This window comes from Panthera uncia, chromosome F2 (genome assembly GCF_023721935.1).
Source record: "Panthera uncia isolate 11264 chromosome F2, Puncia_PCG_1.0, whole genome shotgun sequence".
Lineage (NCBI taxonomy): Eukaryota > Metazoa > Chordata > Mammalia > Carnivora > Felidae > Panthera > Panthera uncia.
The window spans coordinates 61,826,777-61,839,635 of record NC_064812.1 but is presented as its reverse complement, the minus strand read 5'-3'; the positions used below and the strand labels follow the sequence as shown (position 1 = coordinate 61,839,635).

General features: G+C 41.6%; 1 protein-coding gene across 1 annotated transcript in view; it reads right to left on the bottom strand.

The window, feature by feature from the left end:
* Positions 1–12,859, bottom strand: part of LACTB2 (lactamase beta 2) — a 32,176-nt gene that overhangs the window by 18,144 nt on the left and 1,173 nt on the right. Inside the window, exon 2 of the mRNA XM_049633284.1 lies at positions 641–804. Within this exon, the coding sequence (XP_049489241.1) occupies positions 641–804 (164 nt within the window). The remainder of the gene's footprint in view (positions 1–640; positions 805–12,859) is intronic.

Here is a 12,859-nt window from a genome sequence, read left to right as displayed (position 1 = left end):
CAGAGCCTTTGTGGTGTTCACTGCTATATCCCTTGTGCCAAGAACAGTGTCTGGATATAGTGGTCGCTTGGATATTTGTTAAAGGAAGGAATGAATGAATCTGTGTGTGATGGCGAGATGGGGGAATAAAGAGAGAAACAGTAAAGTGTCAGTTCTGAATGGGTTTCAGGTACAGAGAATTATCAGTGCAATGATCTTTTACCAGCATTTCAGTGTATTGCAGTAAGTGCCTTAAAGTTACGGAGGACCTGAGACCAGGTTTAGAATGTGGACAAAAACAGCAGCTGCCTGTAACGCGTTTAGCACAGTGCCTGGCACACAGTAAATGCTCAACACTGGTTAGTTATTGGATCTGACTGAAGTAGTAACTGTCACACAGACAAAATTAAAACCAACCTTCATCACTGGGCAAAGGGGAAAAATAAGCGGGATAAGAGATCTGAAGTAGAAAACAGGACTTTCCCTCTCCTCTTTTGTTAACATTGGGGCAGTATTAAAGTATATTAACTTCTAAAAGTATGACATAAATATATAAGGTATTCAGTAAATGACCAACTAGCTTACATAGTTGTGTAACTGAAATAAATTATTCTGAAAACGTACTTTTCTTCAATGAGCTCAATTAATGCTTTCTGTTTACCATTACTGATGCTTTTACAAATATCTCCTATGCCCCCGGTATGATCACGGTGCCAGTGAGTCACTACGATTTCCTGGATTGTTGTATTAAATTCAGTCAGAGCCTGCTTTAAACAGTTGATATATTCTGGAATTGCTGGTTCTCCAGTGTCAATGAGGATTCTCCTGAAAATTAAACGGAAGATAATCACACAATTGGAACAGAGAGTATCAGCATATGTCTCAGATAGATAATTCATATTACATTTAAGAAACTACATAAATTGCTTGGCTTTCAACCTCCTCAAAAACCAACTAAAGGATACTTTGCCTTAACCACAGTAATCTCACTGTAAGAAAAGTTCTTTGAAAAAAACTTATAGGGGCGCCTGGGTGGCTCAGTCGGTTGAGCGTCTGACTCTTGATTCCGGCTCAGGTCATGATCTCAGGGTTGTGGGATCAAGCCCCATGTCGGGCTCTGTGCTGACTGTGGAGCCTGCTTGGGATTCTCTCTCTCCCTCTGCCTCTCTCCAGAGCCTGTGTGTGCATGCTCTCTCTTTCAAGAAGAAACAAAAAACAAAACAAAACCTATAGTTAAATGTGAGTCTGAACTTGGCAAGTTCAAGGCACAATAATATTGAATACTTACATAGCACTTAAATATGGCATTGTTCTAAGGACTTTACATATTTTAACAATTATGTTCCTTATGAGACTATTTTTTTTAATGTTTATTTTTGAGAGAGACAGAGAGAGAGAGAGAGGGAGTGCACACGAACAAGCGGGGGGAAGGGCAAAGGGGAAAGGGAGACACAGTATCTGAAGAAGGCTCCAGGCTTTGAGCTGTCGGCACAGGGCCCAATGTGGGGCTTGAACCCACAAACCATGAGATCATGACCTGAGGCGAAACTGGATGCTTACCCAACTAAGCCACCCAGGCCCCCTCACTCCCATAAAACTATTTAAAATAGGTATTTCATGGGGTGCCTGGGTGGCTCAGTAAGTTAAGCCTCTGACTTCGGCAGTTGATTATCTCACAGTTTGTGAGTTTGAGCCTTGCACGGGGCTCTGTGCTGACAGCATGGAGCCTGGAGCCCACTTCCATTTCTACGTCTCTCCCTCTCTCTGCCCCTCTCCTGTTCACACTGTCTGTCTGTCTCTCTCTCAAAAATAAACATTAAGAAAATGTTTTAAAAATAGGCATTTCATTATTATATCCAGAAACTAAGTAACTTGCCCAAGGTTACTCTGCAAATAAATGGCCAAACCAGCATTCAAACCCAGATATTCTGGCTCCAGAATGTGCTTTTATGCACTCTCTCTTTAATGTTTATTTTTGAGAGAGGGAGACAGCATGAGCAGGGGAGGGGCAGAGAGAGGGGGACAGAGGATCCAAAACAGACTTTGCGCTGACAGCAGAGAGCCCGATGGGGGGCTGGAACTCATGAACTATGAGATCATGACCTGAGCCGAAGTTGGAGGCTTAACTGACTGATCCATCCAGGTGCTCCTATCCACTCTTTGAGATCTTTTATGACATCCTCAAATGTCTCATAGATATGGAAGAATTAGATTCAATGGTATTCCTAAAGAAACCTCGTCTTCTGCACTACATAAAAACTTACACTCAAGTTTTACATTGGTTCCCTTCCACATAAAAATGAAGGTAGGAGGGAAGCATGGGGAAATGTCTGAGTTGCTTTATTTCTTGACTTAGACAACCCTGTTATATTTTTCAGCTTTGTGGTTCTGAACCTTCCTTATACTTTGTTTGCCCTTCCTCACTATTTTATGGGATGACGTTCTTTCTCTGTGAGGTTTTCCTGAACTAAAGAACCAGCTCACAAACTTCTTAATTCATGCTGCTTCACAGTAACACCTCCCTAATTCATATTGGGGGACAGAAGATTAGTCTTAATGAAAAGTCTGAGTCGTTCATTAATATAATAACTGTATGAATTATCTACTATATGCCATGCCTTTCTTACAAGACAAAAAATCCTGTTTATACTAGTGGAGGGTGGGAAGAGCTATGAAAACAAATAGTAACAGTTGACAGATAAACAGTTCAGCATTCTGCAGAACATTAATATGGGGTAAATGACAGGAAGAAACCGTATGGCTATTTTATATTGGGTGGCTTGTTTCCCTAACCGTATTCCCAGAGACCCAATAAAAACAAACTGTCTGCTTGCAGGATTGGGGTGTTTCTGTGTGTGTGGTGGTGGTGGGGGGGGCATGAATGGCCTTGTGGTCCACAGCCTTTTATCTACACCTTAAGTTCCATGGAGCAGTGGCCATACTTCACAAGTACATAGTATTATAACTGTCCCTTCTGGAGACAGGGAAACTAGATGGTTATATTGGCCCAAGAATGCATTATGAGTTCCTGTAGGCAGTGGAAATGTAAGGAGGAGATGGTTAAAAAACATTGACACAATCAGCAGGATTTTTTTTTTTTTGAGGGAGACAGTGAGCGTGCACGCACACCTGTGCGTGCATGTGGTGGGGAGGGGCAAAGAGAGAGGCAGAGAATCTTAAGCAGGCTTCATGTTCAGTGCAGAGCCCAACTTGTGCTTGCTCTTACGACCATGAGATTGTGGCCTGAGCAGAAATCAACAGCTGGACACTTAACCAGCTGAGCCACTCGGGCACCTCAACAGGATTTTTTTTTTAAACAACTGGAGTCGGAAGGGAAAGGAAAGAGTTGACGATTCTGTGGTTTCCAGGTGAGATGACTGGTATGTCATTAACCAGGACTGTAAACACTGGAGGGAACAAATGTGAGATAAATCTGGTTTGGGCCAGGGTGAATTTTGATGACATTCCAGCCATCTTCCCTTGCTTTTTCTCCATAGCACCTATTACCATGTGACACATTATATACTTACATGTTTATTTATTTATTGCCTATCTCCATACCCTCCCAAAACCTACAAATTTAAGCTCCCTGAGGACAGAAACATTGTCTGGCTTTGCTGGAACCTAGATAGTGGCAAGTACTAGGGAATAAATGTTTGTTGGAGGCAGTAGCTTTATTTTTATCTTATTTAATTATTAAAACAATCCTGAGATTCTTCTCTCATTATATAGATGAAGAAACTGAGGCCTTGACAAGTTAGACATATAAGTAATATAGTAACTTGCTCAGAGTCACAAACTCTAGCAGAGAATATAATTGAATCCATACCTTTCTAACTGCAATGCACATTTTCTTTGGATATGAGGAATACCCTTTGAGGTGGGTACTATTCAACTCCCATTGCACAAATAAGGAATCTGAAGCTTAAGAGAGTCAACTGTCTTGTCCAAAGTCATAAGCTAGGATCCAGATTTAGGTACAGAGTCTTAACTCTAGTTGCTACATTAGACTGCCTTTTCCTATTAAAAGATATACTATTTGCCATCAAGGGAGTTACAATTTTGATAGTAAAGGTTAAACTTGCAGCTTTTGGAGATTTTTTTTTTTTTTATGTTTAGTTATTTTTGAGAGAGAGAGAGAGACAGAGCATGAGTGGGAGAGGGGCAGGGAGGGAGAGGGAGACACAGAATCCAAAGTAGGCTCCAGGATCCGAGCTGTCAGCACAGAGCCTGACGCAGGGCTTGAACCCCATGAACCGTGAGATCATGACCTGAGCCGAAGTCGGACGCTCAACCGACTGAGCCACCCAGGCGCCCCAGCTTTTGGAGATTCTTGAGCAGAGGAGGAACACGGAAACACTTGTCAGAAGATCTGGCTGTTATTTGTCCATTCAAATGTTTACCGAATACCTGTGTACTGGGGCATCACAGGATGGTTAGTAATGCTTTAGGGAAATTTATTTGGCATACACAGGCTAACGAGAATGAAGAATACCAGCTACAACTGCAGTTACTCAGAAATCTTTGAATCATAGTACTGAAAATGAAGAGAAAACCTAGAGAACCCTCATTCATTCATTCAGCAAATATTTACTGTACTATGTACAAAGCTCTGTGTGAGGTGCTGGGGATACAGTGATGAGTAAGCCTTCATTGCACTTAGTTTGGTGGGAAGTGGAAGTGAGGAAAGACATGAAGCTTCTTACACAAAAATTCATTTTTTGGAGGAAAGATGGCGGCGTAGAGGACGCTGGGCTCATCGCGTCCTGCTGATCACTTAGATTCCACCTACACCTGCCTAAATAACCCAGAAAACCACCAGAAGACTAGCAGAACGGAGTCTCCGGAGCCAAGCGCAGACGAGAGGTCCACGGAAGAGGGTAGGAAGGGCGGAGAGGTGGTGAGCGCTACACGGACTGGCGGGAGGGAGCCGGGGCGGAGGGGCAGCCCGCCAGCCAAGTAGAGCCCCCAAGTCTGGCTGGCAAAAGCGGAGGGGCCGGATGGAGTGTGTTTGGACAGCAAGCGGGACTTAACACCTGGAAGGTTATAAGTTAACAGCTCTGCTCGGAGAACAGGAGGGCTGGAGGACAACGGGAGGGAGAGTTGCTGAGCCCGGGGAGGACAGAGCTCAGTTTGGTGGGGAACAAAGGCGCTGGCCAGCGCCATGTCCCTCGCCCATCCCCAGCCAAAATCCCAAAGGGAACTTGCCTGCACCCCGCAAACACCCAATGCTGTGCTTCTGTGGATCCATCCCTCCGGCGGGTCTGACTCCCTTCCAGTGCCACAGGGCCCCTCCCGAAGCGGATCTCCGAAGGAAAAGCGAGCTGAGCCTGCCCCTCCCGCCCCTGTGCACCTTGCCGATCCACCCCAGCTAATATGCCAGATCCCCAGCACCACAAGCCTGGCAGTGTGCAAGTAGCCCAGACGGGCCACGCCGCCCCACAGTGAATCCCGCCCCTAGGAGAGGGGAAGAGAAGGCACACACCAGTCTGACTGTGGCCCCAGCGGTGGGCTGGGGGCAGACATCAGGTCTCACTGCGCCCCGCCCACCAATGCGAGTTATTCAAGACAGCACAGGGGAAGTGCCCCACAGTCCCGCACCACTCCAGGGACTATCCAAAATGATGAAAGAGAAGAATTCCCCTCAAAAAAATGTCCAGGAAATAACAACAGCTAAGGAACTGATCAAAAATGATTTAAACAATATAACAGAAAATGAATTTAGAATAATAGTCATAAAATTAATTGCTGGGCTTGAAAACAGTATAGAGGACAGCAGAGAATCTATTGCTACAGAGATCAAGGGACTAAGGAACAGTCAGGAGGAGCTAAAAAATGCTATCAATGAACTGCAAAATAAAATGGGAGATGACCATGGCTTGGATTGAAGAGGCAGAGGAGAGAATAGGTGAACTAGAAGATAAAATTATGGAAAAAGAGGAAGCTGAGAAAAAGAGAGATAAGAAAATCCAGGAGTATGGGGGAAAATTAGAGAACTGAGTGATGCACTAAAGAGAAATAATCTACGCATAATTGGTATTCCAGAGGAGGAAGAGAGAGGGAAAGTTGCTGAAGGTGTACTGTAAGAAATAATAGCTGAGAACTTTCCTGATCTGGGGAAGGAAAAAGGCATTGAAATCCAAGAGGCACAGAGAACTCCCTTCAGACGTAACTTGAATCGATCTTCTGCATGACATATCATAGTGAAACTGACAAAATACAAGGATAAAGAGAAAATTCTGAAAGCAGCTAGGGATAAACGTACACTAACATATAAAGGGAGACCTATAAGACTTGTGACCGCTCTACTGAAACTTGGCAGGCCAGAAAGGAATGGCAGGAAATCTTCAATGTGATGAACAGAAAAAAATATGCAGCCGAGAATCCTCCATCCAGCAAGTCTGTCATTTAGAATAGAAGGAGAGATAAAGGTCTTCCCAAACAAACAAAAACTGAAGGAATTCGTCACCACTAAACCAGCCCTACAAGAGATCCTAAGGGAGATCCTGTGAGACAAAGTACCAGAGACATCGCTACAAGCATGAAACCTACAGACATCACAATGACTCTAAACCCATATCTTTCTGTAATAACACTGAACGTAAATGGACTAAATGCGCCAACCAAAAGACATAGGGTATCGGAATGGATAAAAAAAAAACAAGACCCATCTATTTGCTGGGTCTACAAGAGACTCATTTTAGACCTGAGGACACCTTCAGATTGAAAGTGAGGGGATGGAGAACTATTTATCATGCTACTGGAAGTCAAAAGAAAGCTGGAGTAGCCATACTTATATCAGACAAACTAGACTTTAAATTAAAGGCTGTAACAAGAAATGAAGAAGGGCATTATATAATAATTACAGGGTCTATCCATCAGGAAGAGCTAACAATTATAAATGTCTATGCGCCAAATACGGGAGCCCCCAAATATATAAAACAATTACTCACAAACATAAGCAACCTTATTGATAAGAATGTGGTAATTGCAGGGGACTTTAACACTCCACTTACAGAAATGGATAGATCATCTAGACACATGGTCAATAAAGAAACAAGGGCCCTGAATGATACATTGGATCAGATGGACTTGACAGATATATTTAGAACTCTGCATCCCAAAGCAACAGAATATACTTTCTTCTCGAGTGCACATGGAACATTCTCCAAGATAGATCACATACTGGGTCACAAAACAGCCCTTCATAAGTATACAAGAATTGAGACCATACCATGCATACTTTCAGACCACAATGCAATGAAGCTTGAACTCAACCTCAGGAAAAAGTCTGGAAAACCTCCAAAAGCATGGAGGTTAAAGAACACCCTACTAAAGAATGAATGTTTCAACCCGGCAATTAGAGAAGAAATTAAAAAATATATGGAAACAAACAAAAATGAAAAGACAACAATCCAAATGCTTTGGGATGCAGCGAAGGCAGTCCTGAGAGGAAAATACATTGCAATTCAGGCCTATCTCAAGAAACAAGAAAAATTCCAAATACAAAATCTAACAGCACACCTAAAGGAACTAGAAGCAGAACAGCAAAGGCAGCCTAAACCCAGCAGAGGAAGAGAAATAATAAAGATCAGAGCAGAAATAAACAATATAGAATCTAAAAAAACTGTAGAGCTGATCAATGAAACCAAGAGTTGGTTTTTTGAAAAAATAAACAAAATTGATAAACCTCTAGCCAGGCTTCTCAAAAAGAAAAGGGAGATGACCCAAATAGATAAAATCATGAATGAAAATGGAATTATTACAACTAATCCCTCAGAGATACAAACAATTATCAGGGAATACTATGAAAAATTATATGCCAACAAACTGGACAACCTGGAAGAAATGGGCAAATTCCTAAACACCCACACGCTTCCAAAACTCAATCAGGAGGAAATAGAAAGCTTGAACAGACCCATAACCAGCGAAGAAATTGAATCAGTCATCAAAAATCTCCCAACAAATAAGAGTCCAGGACCAGATGGCTTCCCAGGGGAATTCTACCAGACGTTTAAAGCAGAGATAATACCTATCCTTCTCAAGGTTTTCCAAAAAATAGAAAGGGAAGGAAAACTTCCAGACTCATTCTATGAAGCCAGTATTACTTTGATTCCTAAACCAGACAGAGACCCAGTAAAAAAAGAGAACTACAGGCCAATATCCCTGATGAATATGAATGCAGAAATTCTCAATAAGATACTAGCAAATCGAATTCAACAGCATATAAAAAGAATTATTCACCATGATCAAGTGGGATTCATTCCTGGGATGCAGGGCTGGTTCAACATTCGCAAATCAATCAATGTGATACATCACATTAATAAAAGAAAAGATAAGAACCATATGATCCTGTCAACCGATGCAGAAAAGGCATTTGACAAAATTCAGCAACCTTTCTTAATAAAAACCCTCGAGAAAGTCGGGATAGAAGGAACATACTTAAACATCATAAAAGCCATTTATGAAAAGCCCACAGCTAACATCATCCTCAATGGGGAAAAGCTGAGAGCTTTTTCCCTGAGATCAGGAACATGACAGGGATGCCCACTCTCACTGCTGTTGTTTAACATAGTGTTGGAAGTTCTAGCATCAGCAATCAGACAACAAAAGGGAATCAAAGGCATCCAAATTGGCAAAGATGAAGTCAAGCTTTCACTTTTTGCAGATGACATGATATTATACATGGAAAATCCAATAGACTCCACCAAAAGTCTGCTAGAACTGATACATGAATTCAGCAAAGTCGCAGGATACAAAATCAATGTACAGAAATCAGTTGCATTATTATACACTAATAATGAAGCAACAGAAAGACAAAGAAAGAAACTGATCCCATTCACAATTGCACCAAAAAGCATAAAATACCTAGGAATAAATCTAACCAAAGATGTACAAGATCTGTATGCTGAAAACTATAGAAAGCTTATGAAGGAAATTGAAGAAGATATAAAGAAATGGAAGAACATTCTGTGCTCATGGATTGGAAGAATAAATATTGTCAAAATGTCAATACTACCCAAAGCTATCTACACATTCAATGCAATCCCAATCAAAATTGCACCAGCATTCTTCTCGAAACTAGAACAAGCAATCCTAAAATTCATATGGAACCACAAAAGGCCCTGAATAGCCAAAGTAATTTTGAAGAAGACCAAAGCAGGAGGCATCACAATCCCAGACTTTAGCCTCTACTACAAAGCTGTAATCATCAAGACAGCATGATATTGGCACAAAAACAGACACATAGACCAATGGAATAGAATAGATATCCCAGAACTAGACCCACAAAAGTATGGCCAACTCATCTTTGACAAAGCAGGAAAGAACATCCAATGGAGAAAAGACAGTCTCTTTAACAAATGGTGCTGGGAGAACTGGACAGCAACATGCAGAAGGTTGAAACTAGACCACTTTCTCACACCAATCACAAAAATAAACTAAAAATGGATAAAGGACCTGAATGTGAGACAGGAAACCATCAAAACCCTAGAGGAGAAAGCACGAAAAGACCTCTCTGACCTCAGCTGCAGCAATTTCTTGCTTGACACATCCCCAAAGGCAAGGGAATTAAAAGCAACAATGAACTACTGGGACCTCATGAAGATAAAAAGCTTCTGCACAGCAAAGGAAACAACCAACAAAACTAAAAGGCAACCTACAGAATGGGAAAAGATATTTGCAAATGACATATCGGACAAAGGGCTAGTATCCAAAATCTATAAAGAGCTCACCAAACTCCACACCCAAAAAACAAATAATCCAGTGAAGAAATGGGCAGAAAACATGAACACTTCTCTAAAGAAGACATCCAGATGACCAACAGGCACATGAAAAGATGCTCAACGTCGCTCCTCATCAGGGAAATACAAATCAAAACCACATTCAGATATCACCTCACGCCAGTCAGAGTGGCCAAAATGAAGAAATCAGGAGACTATAGATGCGAAGATGTGGAGAAACGGGAACCCTCTTGTACTGTTGGTGGGAATGCAAATTGGTGCAGCCACTCTGGAAAACAGTGTGGAGGTTCCTCAGAAAATTAAAAATAGACCTACGCTATGACCCAGCAGTAGCACTGCTAGGAATTTACCCAAGGGATACAGGAGTGCTGATGCATAGGGGCATTTGTACCCCAATGTTTATAGCAGCACTCTCAACAATAGCCAAATTATGGAAAGAGCCTAAATGTCCATCAACTGATGAATGGATAAAGAAATTGTGGTTTATATACACAATGGAGTACTACGTGGCAATGAGAAAGAATGAAATATGGCCCTTTGTAGCAACGTGGATGGAACTGGAGAGTGTGATGCTAAGTGAAATAAGCCATAGAGAGAAAGACAGATACCATGTTTTCACTCTTAGGTGGATCCTGAGAAACGTAACAGAAACCCATGGGGGAGGGGAAAAACAAACAAACAAACAAACAAACAAAAATAGGTTAGAGTGGGAGAGAGCCAAAGCATAAGAGACTCTTAAAAACTGAGAACAAACTGAGGGCTGTTGAGGGGTGGGAGGGCACCTTTTGGGATGAGCACTGGGTGTTGTATGGAAACCAATTTGACAATAAATTTCCAAACAAAAAACAAAAAAAGAAAAAGAAAAAAAATCATTTTTTTTTTTCCCACTAAGACAAGGACCATGAAAAGCATAGAGTGCTAACACAGTGCATTATGTCAACCTAACATAGTCTAAGGGGCCAGGGACAGCTTCCTTGAAGAAATATTTTGGAAGAGTTCATCCTGAACTCTACACCATGAGTGAAGATAGCTTGGTAAAGAGGAGAGGGATAAGTGGGACACTTAGAGGAAAACCTGCATGAAAGCCAGGGGGCAGAATGAATACAACCCATCTGGCTGGGATGGGAGAAGGGTTGTAGATGAGGTTGATGAGACAAGTGGAAGCCACAAATGCAAGACCTTCTAATTTTAATTTTGAAAATACTATTCCTGCCACATGGGGGAGAATGGATTAAAGAAGGAGAAAAACAGTTCCAGAGAAGCCTTTAGGCTTTCTAGAAGCGTAAGCAAGAGTCATACTGGCGCAGTCTGGGCGACAGAAGTGGACATGGAGAGATCCTCCAAATGGCATGGAAGTGTGTGCAGGAAGCTGAGAAGTGGCAGGGAGGGTGCTAAGCATTTGCACTGATCAAATATGGGGATGGTTCTGTTTACCAAGATATGGATGACTGGAAGAGGACCAGGTTTGGTGGAAAGCACAGGAGTTCAGCTTGTGAAACACTGAGTTTCAAGTGGCTGTATCATCCAAGTAGAGATTTAAGAAAAGGAGCTGGATATCCTAGTCTGAAGATCAAGTTTGTATTTTACCTAAACTGGAGCTAGAACGTTGGGAGCTATTAATGGATAGATAATACGTGAAGCCAAGGAAGTAGACAAGATCCCCTAGATGGAGAATATAGCATGAGAACAGAAGAGAAACTCCGATTATATCCTGAGGAACTCACACACTTAAAGATCTGGTAAAGAGGCTGATTCTATAAAGAAGATTGAGAAATAATAGCTAGAGAGGTAAGAGGAAACCAGGAGACTGTGGTGTTAGTAAATCGAGGGAATAGTCAATAGTGTCAAAAGGTACTGAAGTCCAAATAAGATAGGAATGGAGAAATGCCATTAGGTTTGGTGATATAAGCACCACCTGTGATCTTAGAACTGTTTTGTGCAGAACAAGTGGATACCAATATCTGATCTCTTATTTGTACCAAATTAATATTCATCTCTTGCCACCTGACTTCTACTTTATACAGTAGAGTAACATCATCTGCACGTTATTCTAGCTCCACTGTATGAATTGGTCATATATATGTCATATATGAGTGATTCCACTGGCCATTTCACCCCATGAGTTGACGTGAGTGGTAACATAAGCAGTATAAAGTGGGAGACTGTGAAAGTTTCCCTGAGTCACTTCCAGGTTCTCTATGTCCCTTTTACCACAAGCACTCTGCTACAGTGAAAGTGATTCCAGTGTTTAAAGATACAGTATGTATTTTTCATACAACATGGCCCCTAAACGCAAGCCAACTTCGTCATCTGGTTTTCAAACAGAACCAGCCATCTGCTTCATTGCTGGAAGAAAAGCAGGCTGCACTGAACTCATTGTTAGATAGTACACGACCTCCAACTCAGTGCCTCCTAAGAGACTTCTCAGGATAATTCTGACTATATTCCATTTTATCATGGTACTGACGTGGGAACTAGTTTAAGATGACACGCTGAAGAGAGAAGAAATGCCTAGGGACTTCCTGGTGTGAGGGAGTCCCAGCCAAGACAGACTCTATCCTAGCTCTGAGGTATGTTTTCTGCTGAATTTTCTATCCTTCTAGTTCTGGAGGCAGCCCAAAGCAAAGCTTTTGTACCTACTTGATCCTACCTTGTTACTCTGAACTTAAGTTTTGTTTTCCTGACTTTAGCATTTCCGATTCCTTAAGTTTTGTTTTCCTGACTTTAATACTTCCACTTCCTTTCATCTTGCTCCATCTAACATTGAGCAAATACAGCAGACACCTCAAACGAAGACTCCAATTATTCTTACTAAACTATTTTTGGAAATCACATCTTGAAATATACGATTAAATTCTAGGTTCAAGGAGAACTGTTATCTTATTTTTATTTTGTATTACACAGGATATATACTAAAGACGAAGCCTACAAAAACTGTTCAATGCACATTTGTGCAGTACAACACCTCCCCACTTCTGCAGAATTACACTAAAACAATGCAGCTGAATAAGAGAAAAATCTTAGAAATACAGATAGGTTATTCCACCAACAAAATAACTTAAATGAAGCCACACAATAGTAAGAAAACCCAAAATCTGTTAGTGGGCTCCTCTTTCCCAATAGCTTGGTGGAAGTAC